This window comes from Cottoperca gobio, chromosome 14 (assembly GCF_900634415.1).
Source record: "Cottoperca gobio chromosome 14, fCotGob3.1, whole genome shotgun sequence".
NCBI lineage: Eukaryota > Metazoa > Chordata > Actinopteri > Perciformes > Bovichtidae > Cottoperca > Cottoperca gobio.
The window spans coordinates 11752434-11770683 of NC_041368.1; the positions used below are offsets into that span (position 1 = coordinate 11752434).

The 18250-nt window shown below is 38.4% G+C and overlaps 1 protein-coding gene across 1 annotated transcript; it reads right to left on the reverse strand.

Annotated features, from left to right (window-relative positions):
* Positions 1 to 6972: 6972 nt before the first annotated feature.
* LOC115018962 (T-box transcription factor TBX3-like) lies at positions 6973 to 14502 on the reverse strand. The gene is made up of 7 exons (XM_029448246.1): positions 13898 to 14502; positions 13258 to 13525; positions 12896 to 13042; positions 12563 to 12639; positions 12314 to 12477; positions 10031 to 10551; positions 6973 to 8071 (listed from the first exon to the last, which is right to left on the reverse strand). Exons 1-7 carry the CDS (start codon positions 14257 to 14259, stop codon positions 7697 to 7699), a joined length of 1914 nt encoding a protein of 637 aa, XP_029304106.1. The 5' UTR covers positions 14260 to 14502; the 3' UTR covers positions 6973 to 7696.
* Between the last annotated feature and the right edge of the window lie 3748 nt (positions 14503 to 18250).

The window sequence follows — 18250 nt, forward strand, 5'->3', positions numbered from 1 at the left end:
GCGCAGGCGGGTTACTCCTGGACATTGACCTCTGACAGCAACTTCCGCTATAGAAATAGATGGGGTAGACAATACTTCAAACCCCAGACTGTAGCTATATAAAGAAGTTAATAGGCTACACCTAAAATGTCTGCAACAAATGGTATGTGGGAAATTAAATTTTAAACAAATAGTATAAATTAATGTATGATACATAGTATGAAATCGAAAGTATTGTGTATATTTAGGGGGGAAAGTGGACTTTATAAATAAATAAAAAAAACCTTCATCAGCTGAAACAAAATGTAAATGTAAAGTGTATTTTTCTCATAATGTATTTAAATATCAGACTAATGTAATAGTTCCACTCATAAATAAAACATTGCTCTTAATTGTTTTAAATTCAATTTTAAAAACAATATAAAATGTGTGAACAGCTGACGTTACCCAGACTGAAAAGAATGAACACCCTGAAGCTGAAGTGAAAAAAGTAAGAATCTATCTATGTATGTATGTATGTATGTATGTATGTATGTATGTATGTATGTATGTATGTATGTATCTATCTATCTATCTATCTATCTATCTATCTATCTATCTATCTATCTATCTATCTATCTATCTATCTATCTATCTATCTATCTATCTATCTATCTGCCTCTATGACTGTCTTAATGCTTCTTTTTTTGTGACTTGGTTGATGTAAATAAAAATCCCATTAGTAATAATAAAATCCTTCATATTGATCTTAATGTCCCAGCAGTTCAGTCAAATATTGGTATTGCTGCCATGCCATCAATGATTACATACATTAGACTCTCTATCTATTTCACCTAGATCTAGGATGGTGTCGTTCGCAGATAACCAATCAGATTCCAGAGCGATTTTATGGGCGGGTTTTCTAGGGTTTATAAGAGGGGCAGTCCCCGGAAGAGGCAGTACCACTTCGTGCGGCATCTACTGCATGCGACTGCATGTTGCTGTTGCTCGAACAGTGCCGACACTTCACGTGTTTCGTTTTCAGAAAACGTTTCAGTTTCACGTCTTTGTCATCCATCGCCTCTGCTTGAAGCCTCTTAACAACCCACTTGTCTTCCGAGATATTTAACTACAAGACCGCTGGCGCTGTTAGTATTACAAACGCACTTATTGTGCAATTATGACAAAGAATAAAGCAGTAGGACAAAAGTAGTAACCTGCACCAGCAGCTTCCAAAATGCACACCATGTGCAGAGAGATAAATGCTAGGTTAAAGATGACCTAAACTCAAAATACATTTTTGTATTTAGCCTATAGACTTTTTTTTGTGTCGTTGCTTCGTGTTTAAGGTGCATGTTCAGCTAAGGAGGTTATTTGGGCTGAAACAATCAGAATAGAACAATCAATAAGTAAATGGGAACTATAAAGTTACAATTTTGTGAAAAATACCTTCAATGCCAATAACCTATTTCCTATCAAATATATATGTATTAAGTATGATGTGTCTTTGAACAAAAATGCAGTGTAACTGCAATTGTGATCCACTAGATGGCTTCAGAGGCCATTAGTTTGCGATCTCTAAGTAGGCCTACAGTAAATTAGGCAGAGATCGCATCGTCTCTAGACAAGCAAGATTATTATGTTTTGTTGTTGAAATGTAGCCATGTGGATTATATGGTTCAACATTACCTTAGTATCATCAGACAAATTAAATATTAAAGTAGCCTAGCTATAGTTTTTTATGTATATTTTATTTATATGGCCCTTGGAGCTAACAACAAGAGAACTGATATATACTGTATAGCAGGGGTCTTCAACGTTTTTGAGGCCAAGGACCCCCAAACTGGTGTAGTGGACCGCCTGTTAAAGACCTATGCTGTATAGGACACACTTCCACCTATAGGCTATATGTAAAGGTAGGGGTACCTTGATGTACTGTGCAAATACATTTTTCGCATATTCCATGCAAAAACCAGTACATGTAACAAACTTGATATGAGAATATATGCATGGTCTACTATATTACATGCCTATTTTACAGCATGTAATAGAGGGAACATTACATTAAAAAACAGATGAAAAAAGTACATATACGAAGAGAAGAGGCCATACCATTATAAAATAAAAATAAAAACAATAAAACATTTTCCAATGAGGAAAATAATTTGATTGATAAATTTGGATATTTAAGATATACAAATTAAATATAGTATGTAAAATAAGCCAAATAGATCCTTTGACAGATAGATTAAAATGCTAAATAAAATACATTTATGTAAAATAATTACAAGTAGAAAATGGGAGATTTAAGATCAGCAATGAATGAATCTATTTATTATAATTAACAAAGAGACTATATCCATTTAAATGCATTTGGTGAGAAAATGCACAGTCAGAGGAAGTTCTCACCATCAGCGTTCCCTTTCCAAACCTTTCCATAAAAATTGTCTTTCCGCTTCCTTTTTTATTCATACCTTAAGCATCTACACACCTTTCTGTATCCTCAGGCTAACAAAGCCCTGCAGGACGCACTCTAGTGCTTTATTCATGATAACACAGGCTTTTGAATGACACCCCTTTTAAGAGCGTTATTCATATTGTATGCTACAGATGACTATCTAGTCATAAGCCATCTGTGTGGACATTTATTTTATCCCAGTACTTACACTCAGAGCAAATTTAGAGCTCCAATATGCTGAGTATTCTTCCAGGAATATGTTAGTCTAGATGTACCATGCTGCTTTTGACTCCGTGTCATGCAAAGTATAATGATTAATTTAGAAATCCTATTTGAGCTTTACAAACCTGAAACAGTGTAAAGCTTCTCTTTATGACACATTCCTTACAAAGGGCAGAATCATGTTGTTGAAACTTTAACTTATCAGTGAGTTATTAGTCTTTAAGTTAGTATTCTGCGCTTTATGCAATGCTAAATAACAGCCCTGCACGTATGCTATTGCTCGCCCTTCAGCTGCCTAAAGAAGAAGAATATGGGTGGGTGAGGCAGGAAGTTGTCTCTCTCAACCCCCCAGAACTCTCCAGCACTGCAGGGAGATATTTTCTGCTGTCTGTAAAACTTTGCAGTTGACCTCCAGGCCATATTCTTGAGCCAGTGGAGATGTTCTTTGGGTATAACGCCAAGTTCAGCCAAGGAGAAAATGCACACAATAGAGGTTCGAGAGGAGCCCAGCACAGTGGGAGGCTTTTCAGATCAATTCTTTTTTTCCTGGGAGACCCCCCGAGACCTTTTTTGCACCAGCAGCTACAGTGAAAAAGAAACCGTTTTTCTATGGAGGGCTATGCCATGGATATTTTTGTCATGATTGAAAAAAGATTTTTTTGGATGGTATCTGTCTTCATCATTCTTTTGAAAATGACTGAAATATAAAATACGACTTACAGATTTAACTTTTAGGAAGTACAGAATCTGGGAATTGATTCCAGTGGATAACTTTAATCTTCGTCTCCACAATTCATAGAATGTGAAGTGAAACTTACAAGTGACAATATTGTCTTTGCTAATATTACAATCACACAGTACATATGAGGTTTATTAAGGCATTTGACCGTTTTGCATTGATAATTCAGTGCCCATTGCAGTTTGTGGTTTTATTTTAACGCAGCATTCCCAAGACAAAGACAACACTGGCCCATGTATTAAGGAGAACTAAATATTACAAAATGTGCACCGTTTTATTCTGAAAGTTTTTGTGTGCAACTGTAGTGTGTGGCAGTCCCTCATTCTTTGGTACTTGTTGTCATTTCCCTTTTCCCCAATTCATTAAAGCCAAACGTCACAGTCCCCCTGAGTTGATTGGAGGTTATTCAAATCACCTGTTGGCTCCTAATTAACAATTGAGTGCAGCTTGAGGCATTTCCCCTCTCGGCCAATCAGAGTGAGACGATGCCCTTTCTTTAGGTCTTATTAAGAGAGGTAGAGAGCTGTACGCCAAGGACATTCACTTAATGCAATTGAGTAGAGGCTGTCAGACAGAGACTCTGGTCTGGAGACCTTTTTGAGACTTTGTTGCCTTCTTAACTTTTCTGATTGAGGAAGATTGTCAGCATTCTAGAACCAGCTGGAGTGAATATTAAAAACTACATTCTACTGGTTCAGCAGGGCAGATTTCATTCATGCAAGAATTTGTGCTTGCCTAACAATAACTGCTCGCAGGCTTTTCTATTTTGTTCATTGGTTTATTTTTATTGAAACCCCCTTTATACCTTGCACCATGGATCACATGCAAAAAAATATTGTCTAGGCTCTGAAATGTTTTTATTGAGTTGAAAATTGACCCCGAGTGCATTACGAGGTGTCAACACTTTTACAGAGGTGTCTTTTTTAAATGGCAACACACGAGTATATCCACCTCTCTTGATGCATCCATGTACTGGCTTTTTCCCTTTTAAAAGCTCTCCCTCCACTCCTGGGTGTTGAAATCACCCACCTACAGCTTGTAGCCTACTGATGTTATTCTCCTTAATATGCCCTGAAAGTTGTGGGCAGGACAGTTTTCTTGATTTTATACGTTGATATCTACAAAGTGGCTGAACAGATTTTTAACCTTTTTATCTTTCAGCCACATAGATGACACATCATCAGAGAAACTTGCTGCCTTTTATTACTCGGTGTACGACGCCCTTAATGTCGACCACAGCGAATTTACCCTGCTGTATCCACTGCGATAACGTGCCATAATGAACTCTTGCTTTTGTCCAAGACGGCGTGAGAACCATCTCTTTTGCATACATATGCTGCAGCTATTTACATTTGTTTACATGAGTGGATTATAGGCTCTATATCCAGAAGCGACCTTTTTCCAGAATATACGACTACTCCATAATGCCTTCCAGTCTACAGCAATTATCATTTCTCTGCTTATGAAGCTTTCTATGGGCTCATTTTCCTGCCCGTCCGTGAAAAATGTTATCATCTAAGCTCTTATATGTGTGAAGTACTGTTAGTGTACTCATAGTAAACTGTGCCAAAAGAATATAGGAAATATTTCCTCGTTTTCTTCCATATGTACGAGAGGCCCTCCTCTTAATGTTCAGATACATTGTGTTAAACTTAAAATACTCAGCTCTTCTTTGTGAGCCCTACTCGAACATATCCTGCACTTAAAGGTCATACACTTCTACAGTAAATACCCTAGAAATATTTCAAAACATCCCATTTTGACTATACGAGTCAATATGTAATTTCTGCATTCAGAAAAAGTATTTTTCGGTGCAGCTTGAGCAGCTGTACGAGCAGAGGGATTAGCAACTCAAGTGTAGCTTTGCTGTCACATGCAGGGATGTTTGGGGAATTGCCCTCGCAAGCAGTGAGCTGCACTCATGCATATGGAGTGAAGTGCTCAAGACTCGCTCATTCACCTTTATTGCTCAGCCACCATTGCTATGGCCAAGGGCATGGCATGTAGCAGGTGTTGCACATAACCACTTTTAGCTCCCAATGAGGCTCCTACAAACAATAAAAGGAAGCAGTTATTCCAGAAAATAAAAAATGTATTGTCACTTTTGAAAATTCAGTGCCTTTGGAGTGGCATAAAGATGACAAGCGTGAGTAATGTGGTTGGAAGAAACAAAACTTTATAATCAAGGACAGGCCAGAAGAAATAGCACGAGGACTGATCTTGCTAAAATGGTATTTAAAAGTACACAATTGAAACAGAAAGCTTAATTTAGTCAAATTAACTTTAAGGACTTAAAGGCCTTGGATGTGCTGTCTTTATAATGTTTCTATAATCCATTCATGTGTCCTTGTATAGACATGTGTCATTGATGGTCTATAACATAAAATAGTGACAGATGTTTACTGATGAGCTTTAGTATTTTTCAGCTTTTGTATAGGGTTATCAAGGATTTACCTTTTGTGATTTACTGCTGCAAGCACGCTTAGTCATCTCAGCTCGTTCTTATTCCTTGTCTTCAGTGCGTTTATTTGATAGCTCTTTTTAGCTTTTTTTTATTTAACACATTTTGCTTCTTTCGCCACATATTTCATCTAATCTTCGGTAACTTGCTACATACCATATTTAGATGACCTCGGAAAAACTTGTTCTGGATATCACTTACTGTTTGTCTTTGGTTACCATACTTTTGAAAGCCTGGCCTGATGCACTTAACGGGCCATTACTCTTAAATTAGATTGCAAACAAATGTAGGATTGTTGCAAATATTTCTACCCACAGGGTAATAGTAAACAGGATATTTGTATAACTATTGAATTTGATAAGATTAAACTTGATAAACAAGTTCTCCATGAACATGTGCATGACATATATAAGCATGACACCAATAGTCTCACCTTTGATGAGAATCACCAATACTTCTTGTTGGGACTTCAGATTCTGGGCCTGCGGGTAACAGCAGCATATATAAACAAATATTCTAGTTTTGGTCTAAGCCAGGGGTGTCAAACTCATTTTAGTTCAGGGGCCACATACAGCACAATTTGATCTCAAGTGGGCCGGACCAGTAAAATCAGAGCATAATAACCTATAAATAACAACAACTCCAAATGTTTCTCTTCGATTTAGTGCAAAAAAATACAAGTGCATTCTGAAAATGTTCAAACTTAGTCTTTTTACAAAACATTATGAACAACCTGAAATTTCTTAAGAAAAAAAGGTGCAATTTCAACAATAGTATTAGTTTATCATTTACACATGTGCGTTACAGATCACAGTGTATCCACAAAGGCTTTTACTTTATGATCAAAACAACTAATTTTTACACTTTGCAAAGTCATCCCGTGGGCTGGATTGGACCCTCTGGTGGGCCGGTTTTGGCCCGCAGGCCGCATGTTTGACGCCCCTGGTCTAAGCTGTGTATAACAGCAGGCAATAACCATTTACGGAGTCCAAGAGCAGTTTTGAACAGTGTTGAACTGTCAGGTGGGCATGTTTTGGGGCATTTTGTTGAGTGCAATGTGCCGCAGCTTTCCAAAAAGCAAAAATGCAACACTATATCCACATGCTGTATTATAAACATACAAGACAAACTGCATGAAATGTGAACAACATTTTTATTTAAATTGTGAAAAACACACGCAAAAGCAATTCACCTGAATAATTTAGTAAAAAACAAAAACAATCCTGAGTTTTTCCTCCAAGACCCCGGTGCAGCTTTGGCACATCAACAGAATGTGAAACTGTGAACAGGTGGCTTTGATTAGTCATGTTTTATAAAGTATGTGAAAACTAAAATGACAAGAACACAATATTTACACCATCAAACAGAATACAGATATATAAAGCATGTGATTGTCCGAGAGCATTTCACTTTGGGCCTTTGAGTTTTGCATAACTCATTTTCCACAAAGGAATTCCAATGACCATTTGAATATTTTTTTTATTATGTCAAGTAAGCATTGATTTGGTGTTCTTAAAAATCACACATCCAATGTCTATCGGTTAAAACTGTGCCAAATCTTGCTCAAGAACTGAATGTTTTATAGACATCTAGGTTTCATATAACCTTTTTATTTAAACATGTAGTTATACTAAAATATAGTCAATATAATTAAGCCCAGTGTTAACATAATTGGGTGTCTTTTGACTTGCAAATCACCAAATCAGTGTTTATTAGGAATGTTTATTGATGATATGATGACAAGTTGAATAGTAGCAACACATGCAGTTTCTGACAATATTAATTTTAGGTGAGTAATATGTGCTGCATCATAAACTTGTCAGTGTGTCCATCACCCAGTAACTACATATAGGAGAGTTTATTGTGGAGGAAGTGGTTCATCAAGTCCTCTAACCGCATTATGTGAGTTTTTCGGTGAAGCAGTCTTCTGCTTTGCCTTGGTTTTGGGACTTTTGTGATTGTCAGACACAGGACTTGACTCTCTGCTTCCTGATTTGGACAGCTCATATTGTGAGTTTGAGTTGCCAGGAGATCTGGATGTAAGCAGGTTTTGGCCTGAGGTGACAGAGGTGGTGGGTATGTGATAAGGGTTGAACCGTAACCAAGGCCGAGAGCTGCGGAAAGTGTGGTTTCTTGCCAGCGTAGAGGTCGCAGAACAGGCGGGGAGAGCTGGTGCTGCCATGTAGCCATATGGATAGGAGAACAGTCCTCCAAAGGGTGACAATGAGATTCCCTGAACGAAAGGATACAATTGTTAATTTTACCAACACCATACATTTTCTGATACTTCTACATGTACAGCCTTGTAAAACGAGCACAGTGACTTCTGCTCAACATGCTTGTGATCCTAAAACCATTTCTGTTTGTGTCCCCTAGTCACAGGTCACATGCCAATGAGTGATGAGTTAGAGATGCAAATATTATTTTAATAGTTGTCAACTATTATATAAATTGCAAACTATTTTGATAATCGATTAATCGGTTTGAGTTTTTATTTAACGAAAAAAGTCAGAATTCTCTGATTCCAGCTTCTTGTGAATATGTTTTGGTTTCTTTACTCCTCTGTGACAGTAAACTGACTATGTTTGAGTTGTGTATAAAACAAGACATTTGAGGACGTCATCTTGGGCTTTGGGAAACATTTTATAGACCAAACAATTCTATCTCTATGATTTCTTACCCCATTAATCATCTTGCACCCCCTTAAATGTGTCTCTTGACCCCTTGTAGGGAGGGATACACTTGGTGGTGTAACTGTAGAAGATGGGATTATTTTAGCCTTGCACTGCGGGAACGAATTGACCTTACGGATTTGCACACTTTAAGATAAATTAAGTTAATCAGAAGTTCAGTCTAGCTAATCTGTGATTTCCTGACTACTTAACAGCATCCCATTACACCCCCTTCCACCCCCTACCTTACTGTACAAGTAGCTCTCCCTTTCTTGAACCAAGGAAGGAAGAGCTACAGTATAAGACACTGTATGCTATTCAGTCCAGCAGAGTTATGCTTTTTTTTTCTCAAACTAAATGTATTTAAAAACTATTTTGGGTAATTGTCTAACCACTCGAAGATATCTCATGATATCTCATGATTTTTTTTGTATTCATTTATTTTGCTAAAGACAATTGCTCTTTTATTTGAGGAATATTAGACCCCTCGGCACTTCCTGTTTAATGGTTTCTTGGTCCATTCGGAGATCAAGGACTGTATTAACTGTAATGTAAATTTAATTATCTTAGTTGTCATGGTGTAATCTCATAAATGCAAAAATGGCATTACATGCCTTGAGTTTAAAGGAGTTAGAGCTAATTATGTTTAGCTTTGGCTGGAGGCTTTGGCTTCATCCAGGATTAAAACATATACAGGACAATGTAAAGGGTCAATTTACCCAAATTACTTTTTTTCTAAAGGGGCTAGAGATATGATCTCTGAAATTGATGTTGCCATCACAATATGGAATTTCATATATGGTGCTCAAAGCATTCTCTATTCTGAAAAACAGACCTTACTGTAAACTTTCGACCAAAGAAATAATCCCAATGAAAATTGTTGATAGAGATAGAGAAGTTTATCTTGAATAAATAGGACATTGTTTTTGGGACACTTTTAATGTCATTTTAAGTGTTTTGAGGAGCGATGACATTTCATTCCCCTTGGAGTGGAGGCCCATTGGCCGTCACCATCTGTTTTCTTTGGAGATGGTGCAACCAAAATGTTAGTTAACTTTGATGAACTGAAAACACAAAGTTCTAAGGAGAAACACCCGGAGAGCACCCAGGCCGTATAATGCCATGCGACCTGTCAATCATATTAATAATAATAATAATAATAATACATTTTATTTATATAGCGCTTTTCAAGACCTCAAAGCCGCTTACAGGCACAGGTAGCCACGCCCTAATGCATTCCTTGCTTTACCGTCTATTTTACTCTAAATGGGACCATATTTTACTAAATGAACATCATGCAGTAATGAAGAACACTTAAATCTAGCTATTGAGACCATAAACTCATTAGGAATATGTTTTCTAAGGTAATTAATCAAGTGAGAAGTATGGTCATTTTCTCGTAGGCTTTTATACAATCTAACTTTTTTGGTTGTCACTTATATATGGGTTAGTGGACCCTTTGAGGCTCCAACATATGAATATGTGTATTATTAGAATAGCTTGCTCCTGCTGAAGCGTACCTGAGATGCCAGCATGTGCTGAGACAGGTGAAACATGAGGGGCGATGAAGAGGTGATGCTTCGAGAAGACGGTCCTCCATTTTCTACTCCAGGCAAAGCAGACAACATACCCTCAGGCTTCCCTGGCAAATGTCCCGGATGAAACGACAAAGGTGCCCCGAGCTTAAGAAACTGTTGGCTCTGTGCACTCGAGAAATCAAAAGTCTGAAGGTGACCAGCGTTGAGGTATGACGATCTCTGTGTTTGCAACATCACAGGCAACACCCCATCTTTGATTTCGCTCATGTGCTTTTTTGGAGAATCAATCTCCATAGAGTAGATATCATCGGATGTTCGAGACATTGTTCTCTCTTTTGTTGTGTCCTGGTTTTCGTCACTGTTACTGAGAGCAGGCTTGTTCCACTGAGTCTCCTCGCTCTTCTCACTCAAAGTGCTCGTATGTTCAGTCCTGGAACAGCTGGCTTCAGCAATGTCCTCATCTTGTAGATCAATATCGGAGTCACTTCCAATATTGTTGTCATCTGTGAGAAAAAGCATTACATTCATTAAATGTATCTGCAGTTTAAAGTAAAAAAGAGCACAGTTCTGCCTTGTTAGAATTAGACGGTTGGGACAGAGATGACAAACGTCTTGAGCCATGAACAAGATAGTGCTCTTGTGTGACTAATACGGCAGTTATTTAATGCAATGCTTTTTTTGTCCCCCCCCCCCCCAGTCCTATAACGTATGTTTTTTTCTGACCACATCATTAGTGAAAGTTTATTTGTGACCTTGAAAATAGGACAAAACAAAAAACAATCTTCTCTGAATACATCATCTCCAGTGGCATGAGTTGATGTGTCACAGTAGGAAAATCACAAGTGTAAATAATCACATTAATGACAGAGTTTTTATTTTTAGCTGCTTCCGTTTCAGCGTCCTGGTATTGTGCATGCAAGCTCACCGTCACACTGTTGTGACTTACTGGGACACTTTAATAAAAAAATAGCCATCGTTAAGGGCTATTGGTAGCACCTGCGCTTTTTCATACCAAACACACATAGTTCACAGCAGACATTGTAACTTGTCATAACAAGTTAGGCCTTTTTGTCTTAACTTCAATCAATAATCTAATATATTAATGATGGATGGAGGCAGAAAATCCTCGTGTGAAAGACTCCTGAATTCTGGAAGTGTAGCAAATTATGATTGAGACAAATAAATAAAACTGAAAATTCAATAGTCTCTTAAGTTCCACATTGAATTATAATTGAATATTGTATTTGTTTATTTGTGTGATCATTAGTGAATAGTTATCTCCTCCATAGCTAATAAATGCATTAAAGCTGGAGTGCAAGACTTTTACATAAGCCTATTAGTGAACGTCTGTTACATTCAAGTTCACACCATGCTGATTAAGCCTATCGCTACCAGGGGAAACTGTATACCTCGCAGCCGTGGCGACTTTCCCGTACTGACGCACATATGCCTGCAGGTGAGCTCGCTGCATCTCACCTGCCACCAGGAGTGCTCTCTCTAGCAGTGTTCCTGTGCAATTCTTTTGACATTAGTCCTTTTTCTGAAAGCAGAATATCCCCAAGAACTAGCTTCCGCCATACTGCTAGCTTCTGCTCTGTCCCTACGGTCTATGTAATATGGTCATTACTGTCACTGCCAGAGGGGACACACAAAAGTTCCAAACTCCAGCTTCAATCACACATATTGACTTAAAGGGGAACTTCACCGATGTATATAGTATTGTCTGTTTACAGACTGTTAACAGGTGTTGAGAACTACTGCATTGGTGAATCAAAAGTTGTATGAAAATAAACCTTTGTGGTTCCAAAAGGAGATGCTCGAAATCTGATAAATTGCCTCAAGGAATGTCATTTGAGTCGGAGTGTGTTGGGTCTAAGGACTATACAATTTAAAAATGAAAATAATCTGGGGGTGTGGTTAGAAAGGAGTGAGTTTATGAGACCTCTATGGGCTTCATCTCTGCTTGAGGCGGTCCTAGTCTTCTAGTAACACATCCGGATCCCCAACGAGCCGTAGGTGGTTGAGTTGCATTGTGGGCAAAGTAGGTGCCAGGTTCAGAAGATGAATACAATAAAAAACGGTATACATTTTGATACTGTTTTGTAAACTGTCACTGAAATCATGATTAGTTTTCTCCTTAAAGGTTACTTAGTTGTTTGGAAAGCATAAATGAGCATTGCCTCTGTTTAGTGACTGTAATGTGTAATACTTAATATGTGTGTCCACTTCCATAAAGAGACATAAACAGACAGTAAGTTAACCCACCTTGACAGGTTGGTGTGGACATCAGAGGGCTGCTCACCAGCTCCCGAGGGGAATAAAAGTGATCACTGGTATTGGGATGTTCACACGAGTCATCAGAATCAGCACAGTCCCTGTCCGCTTTGCTGTGGTTCTCGTGCGCCGAAGACATGCTAAACGGCTTATTTCTGGGGATCATCAATTGAGATTAGGTCTACACATATGGCTATGTCCTTTTAATATTATGATGCATCATGAAGGCAAAACAAATACCTCTTTTCTCGTCTCCCATTTCCTGTGTCTCTGAATCCTTTGGCAAAGGGATTGTTGTCGATTTTTAGCTGTGTAATCTTGTGGAGAAAAGGGAAAAATCAGCAAGTTAGTCACTACAAATGCAGCTCATGCACATGTGACAGATAAGTGCATCAGTATCCACAAACTTATGTGAACGAGGGCCCAGTTTTGGAGTATCTTTTTAGACCCTATAAACCTTAAATGGCCATACTCTGTTTTTCTCTAATTTTTCATACAAATAAAATACACAGTCACGTGAATCCCTTGTAATACACGCACAGATGCTCCTGTGTTGCTGAGGATAAGGGTTACCTTTTCATTCTGATACGCAGTGACAGCGATGAACTCCGTCTCCGGGAAAACATAAGTCCGGAAGGTGCTGTACGGAAGCTTCATTATGTCGTTGGCTCTCACAATATGAAACCTCGGCTGGTATTTATGCATTGAATTCAAAATTGTCTGGAAAAACAAAGACAAAGAAAGTCTAATATGAATGTAGGCTAATAAACGACATAATTGACTAGAATGACATGTAATTAAAAGTACAGCCTATAGTTAAGTAATATTGAAACATAAGTCACTCATATTGACATGTTCTCTAATGTTCCTTTTAATCATCACAAGTCAATTTAAAAATGCTATAATAATTAAATTATTTGAAATATGCTACTTACAAATCCATGCTTATCCGAAATATTATTGGTGAGTTTGAGTTTATGAAAACCGACGGGCTTGCTCATCCACTGCTCTCCTTTGGACGGGCTGTCTGGGTGGATGTACATGCGCTTTGGCATCTCCGGGTCTGCTTTTCCAGCCACCACCCAGCGGGAGTTGTGAAACTTGTAGCGGCAGTCATCCACAGCGACAATGTCCATCAGCAGGATATACTTTGCCGTTTCAACCAGCCCTTCTACCCGCACTTTGAAAGCCGGAAACATCCTCCTGTTGCAGATACGAAACATACACGTATTCAAGTATAATACACTTTTAATTTGGACTTTTGTGCAAGCAAGGAGCTTCCATGTTATCTTTTTTTGAGGGGGAAAGATTGGACAAGTGATCAGAGTGGTATTTTAATATTTTTGTTACAATTTATATTAACTGAGCAAGGATTGAACTGGACCCCTGAAACCCCAAACTAAGAAGGATGTAACTTCCTAAAACTCCTAAACAACAGACTGCTAAAAACCGATCCCATAATAATAAAAGAACAAATAACCTTATTGTACTGGATGATAACAATGATGGCATTTTCAAACGTCCCATAATGACTCTTTGATGGATTTAATAAAAACAACCGTAGAGATCACGTACCTTCCTGATTTTGTTATAACCATTTCAGTTCCCATGTTGTGAAATTCAGACCATAAATTATTTGACTCCAGTGTGACTTTCGGGTCATCATCCAGCCCCTCCTCTGTCTGCAGGCTCTTCAATGACCGTGGATGAGTTACTGGCTGATGCTGGCGTCCCAAAGCTGCGCGCATCAGCCCCGCGTCAGAGGCAGCCTGCTCCGACAGAGGCAAGGACAGGGAGGCGACGTCCGGGAAAGCAAGCCCAGGGAAAAACGAGGGCTGAACGGCGGTAAAAAAGGCTGACAAGGGTAAGGCACCAGGTCGATGAGCTTGGAAAGGATGGTAAGCCATGGCAGCCGCTGCGTCAACTGGATCTCTCATCGGGGCATCCGATCTGACAGGTCGATACTATAAAGTGCTGCAGGCGCGTTGCCGGGCATCTACCTCCAAATTGCAACAACCTTTTTGAGAGTGTGTGAGCTTCGTTGCATGACCGAGAGATCAAAGAAAGGAATGCAAGAAATCTCCAGATACTGGGGCAAAGGCAAAGATGGTCCTTAATGTAGATCCATCAAGTTGGCAGCGCACTTTGGGACCATGCATACAACTGCACTGGCACCGAGGAGTGAGGACAGATAGAGTCTAGTCGAGTGTTTACACTGTCACACGTCTGTCCTCCCCTGCACGCTACACTAATGTGTCAAATAACTTTGGCAGCGCATCACTGTCTGTACCAATTACAGAGGCGGGGCGTGGTTTCAACGCTCAGACTACAGGGAGATATCCGGATTTTAGTGGGTTAGACAGCGTGCATTTATAAGTAGAAGCACGGCATGAATGAATGATATTTAGAGTACTTTTAGATTTATTTATTTTTATATAAAGTTATAGTAGGCTATGCATAAAAATACGAATAACTATTGTATTTAGGCTTTTATTATGATTATGATTAGCCTATTGTTGTTGTTGTTGTTGTTGTTGTTGTTGTAATAGTATGCCTTAGCCTTTAAGACTATACCATCTAGATTCAAGATTCTTTTTAGCCCTGCTTTTTGTGACTTTTTGCTTGTTTTTTTTTGTTTGAAATCTCCATATTAAAATGCAATTAATAATAATAATAATAATAATAATAATAATAATAATAATAATAATAATAATGTAGCACATTTCCATCATGTTTTATATGCCTCAAAAAGCATGTCTGATATATTGCTACCAATATAGCTAGCTGAAAGCCGTCATCAGGACAGGTTAAATGGTGGGCAATGAATAGTGCATAACACAAAGACCCCGGCTTAGCCTAAACATCCACACAAAATGTAAACATCAATACAAACAAATCCGTTGCACAATTAGATTTACTGGGCGCTTTGAATTCAGTGTGCATATATTTTTTGTCTGAATCTTGCATTTATGGAAGGAATCCACTGCAGGATGACATTTACTAATGGTGAGATTAGGAGTTACTTAAAAAACAAACAAAAAAAAACTTTGATCCTTCTGTTGCTACGCTACCTGACTCATTTTCGTATCCCTTTTGGAAAACACCCAAGCTTCTTGATGAAGTGGGAATGCAGGGATCTGTTAATTAAGGCGGACTTGGCGCCCGTTTGCCGGCGTCCCGCAGAGCTCTCTCCTGTCACTTCACATTTAAGACAAGGCAACGCTCTAAATCCTCAAGTTGCCTGCTCCAGTTCTCCATCCAGTACATCCTACAGGCTACACTGCTTTAGCTTTTGTGAACAGGAGAAACCCTGAGTTAAGATATGAACACACGACTCTAATCCAAGGATATAAATGAAAGAGGCACTTGTCTGATGAAAGACTTTTAAGATACAACTTCAGCGACGACAAGACTAAGAGCTTATTTTTGTATTTCATTTTTTTAAATCTCCCTTGTTGCTGAATACCAATCTTAGACAAGCATTGCACTAACTCGGTTGAAACGTTTTTCAATATTTCATTAATTAATTCTAATTGTTAAATAGATTTCTGGGATAAAAATGTGTAAATGAAGTTCAGGTTTTCTTCTCTTGCAATCGGTTTTTACATCAAATACGCCTAATTGTTAGCCATTTACAGTGTTGTTAAGTGTTATTTTCACTGATATCCTTTGTCATTTTAATGCAAAAGATGAATCTGATGTAGATTGTCTTTTATTAGGCGATTCAACAGGTTCACTGGTCGGCCTAATATTAAAGGCTTTATTAATATTGAAGGAAGTATTAATATTGTAAGGCTAACACAAAAAAAGGGAGTGCCAACACAGAAAAACGTTGTTTCCCTTTCAGCGAGGTGTGATGTAGTGGTGTAGTTTGAAACGCATCTAATTTATTATTATTATTATTAATATTAATTTAGTTTTTCACCCGGTGTAACATCTTCAGGCTCCTCCCTTAGTCCCTTATATTACACATCAATATCAGCACAGCGTTAACAGAAAACACGACTTACACTTCCCATAACGAGATAATGAGGAAAGTTTAATTCAATCGTCCACTGAATTTAAAGCTTTAAACATGTGCAATTGTATGATATCAGGTAGTGTTTTTATTCATATTATCTTTCGGTCATATAATTAAGAAGGGCATTTCCTTAGCCGGAAAAAAACAAACCGAATTGCATCTCTCTAAACAGCTGCATTGTAATTTCTAAATGTGAGATAATACCTGCAGTAATGTTGCAATTCCTCAGACATTTACAAATTTTTATTTTTTTCAAGGTGGAATTCGATGCTAATCAAATGAGAGTTTCTTCAATGACACAATTTACTGACTTGTTGCATATTATGGCAGAAGTTAGGGAAACACATGATGTTTCCTCTTAGGCCTATAAAGAAAGACAGCTATAGTCTGAATTGGCATAATACCTTAGTTTGCTTGCATTCATTTCAAATAATGTTTTTGCTTTCCTTTTTATTTAAGTCTTGAAAATGTATTTGAGCAATAGCCTACTGCACACAAAAAGTAGAATATTACAAGCCACATATCGATAAATATGAATAATAATTTAACATATATATTATACAAAAAAATAAAATGTTCATTATTTTGTAAGAATAATTGATAATATTGATAATTAGAGAGAAACGTTTTTTAATTTGCAGGATCTTGGAGCAAACGTTCGATGCAACAGACTCTGTGGTTAAAACAGAATATATAACTCTTTTAAAATCAGTGAGTGACTGTTAACTTTGAATCAGTCCTTTTCTCCTTGAAATCATTTTTTTAAAGTCTTCTGTTTTTCTCATCCGTGTACCAAGGGCTGACCTACAATGAGTGCAAGGTGAAGTGAAGTGCTGGCTGACAGTTACAAGGCAGCAAAGGCTCTGGATAGGAAGTGATCTCACAGGTCTTACAAATGACCTGCGTGGCTCCTGAAATAGTGAAGGGTAATAACTTGTAATCAAAGCCATGAGAGGAGTTCAGAGAAGCATGATCGAGGGAGGACGGGTTGGAAGGCATCATTCTTTATTCCTTTCAGTGAATTGTCTCAGGCGTGCATGAGGGCCGCCTGTCTAACACAGCCAATGCAGTGGAATTTTGGAGTTTTGAGTTGGGAGTGGTGGCGGTTGGGTCTGCTTTTCCTCACTCATCGCTACTGAGAAGGATGGTCTAATATGCCACCATATTTTCCTCTGGTGCAGCTCCAGGCAACAGCTTGAGAGAAGCTCCAGAACAGGAAGGAGGCCATCAATCTGAGTGATGGTGCATGGATTTCACCTCTCTGGTCACAGTTCACACCTGGGACAAATTCAGAAGAATGTTAAGCCACTGAGAGTTCTCCAGCAAGTCATCCAAAGGTCAAACCAGTAAAGTACGTATAACATCTGAAGGTTGGACTTAAATGACAAACTGGAGAAAGAGGACAGCAAGATAACTTAACTGTGGCGCAGCGAGGTCTAAGGACCGGTCACCTCAAGTGTTCTTCTGAGCTCTGTAATGTCTTGTTTTAATCATGACATCATATTGGTAATATAGTAGACATAACACATGGATCTGTTTATACTGACTGTAAGATCTAGACCAGACCTGGGCATTGTACGGCCCGCGAGCCACATCCGGCCCTTTGGCCAGCCCTGTCCGGCCTGCGAGAGGACAATCGTAAATTATAACATATATGAAAAAGTATATATATATTTTTAAACAAAACATTGCACATCCAGAGATGCAGCTGTCAACACAAGTTATGTCTTATCCCACAAAATCGCTAGAAAAAGTAAACTTCTGACGGAGAGTTTATCAAGGAGTGTTTGGTGGATTCTGCAGCACTCATATGTCCGGAGAAAAAGGAGGTATTTGAGAAGCCATGCAGTCAATGAAAGGGACAACAACAGGGAGTGATGTGTTCAGGGAGGTAAATGCATGTGTGG

What these genes read in the sequence shown, in the direction of transcription:
- LOC115018962 (XM_029448246.1), bottom strand. Translation starts at nt 14,259, where the DNA reads ATGAGAGATCCAGTTGACGCAGCGGCTGCCATGGCTTACCATCCTTTC. An exon ending in AATGGGAGACGAGAAAAGAG is followed by an intron (nt 12,478 to 12,562) that starts GTATTTGTTTTG and finishes GATGATCCCCAG; the next exon opens with AAATAAGCCGTTTAGCATGT. An exon ending in AGCACATGCTGGCATCTCAG is followed by an intron (nt 8,072 to 10,030) that starts GTACGCTTCAGC and finishes CCTTTCGTTCAG; the next exon opens with GGAATCTCATTGTCACCCTT.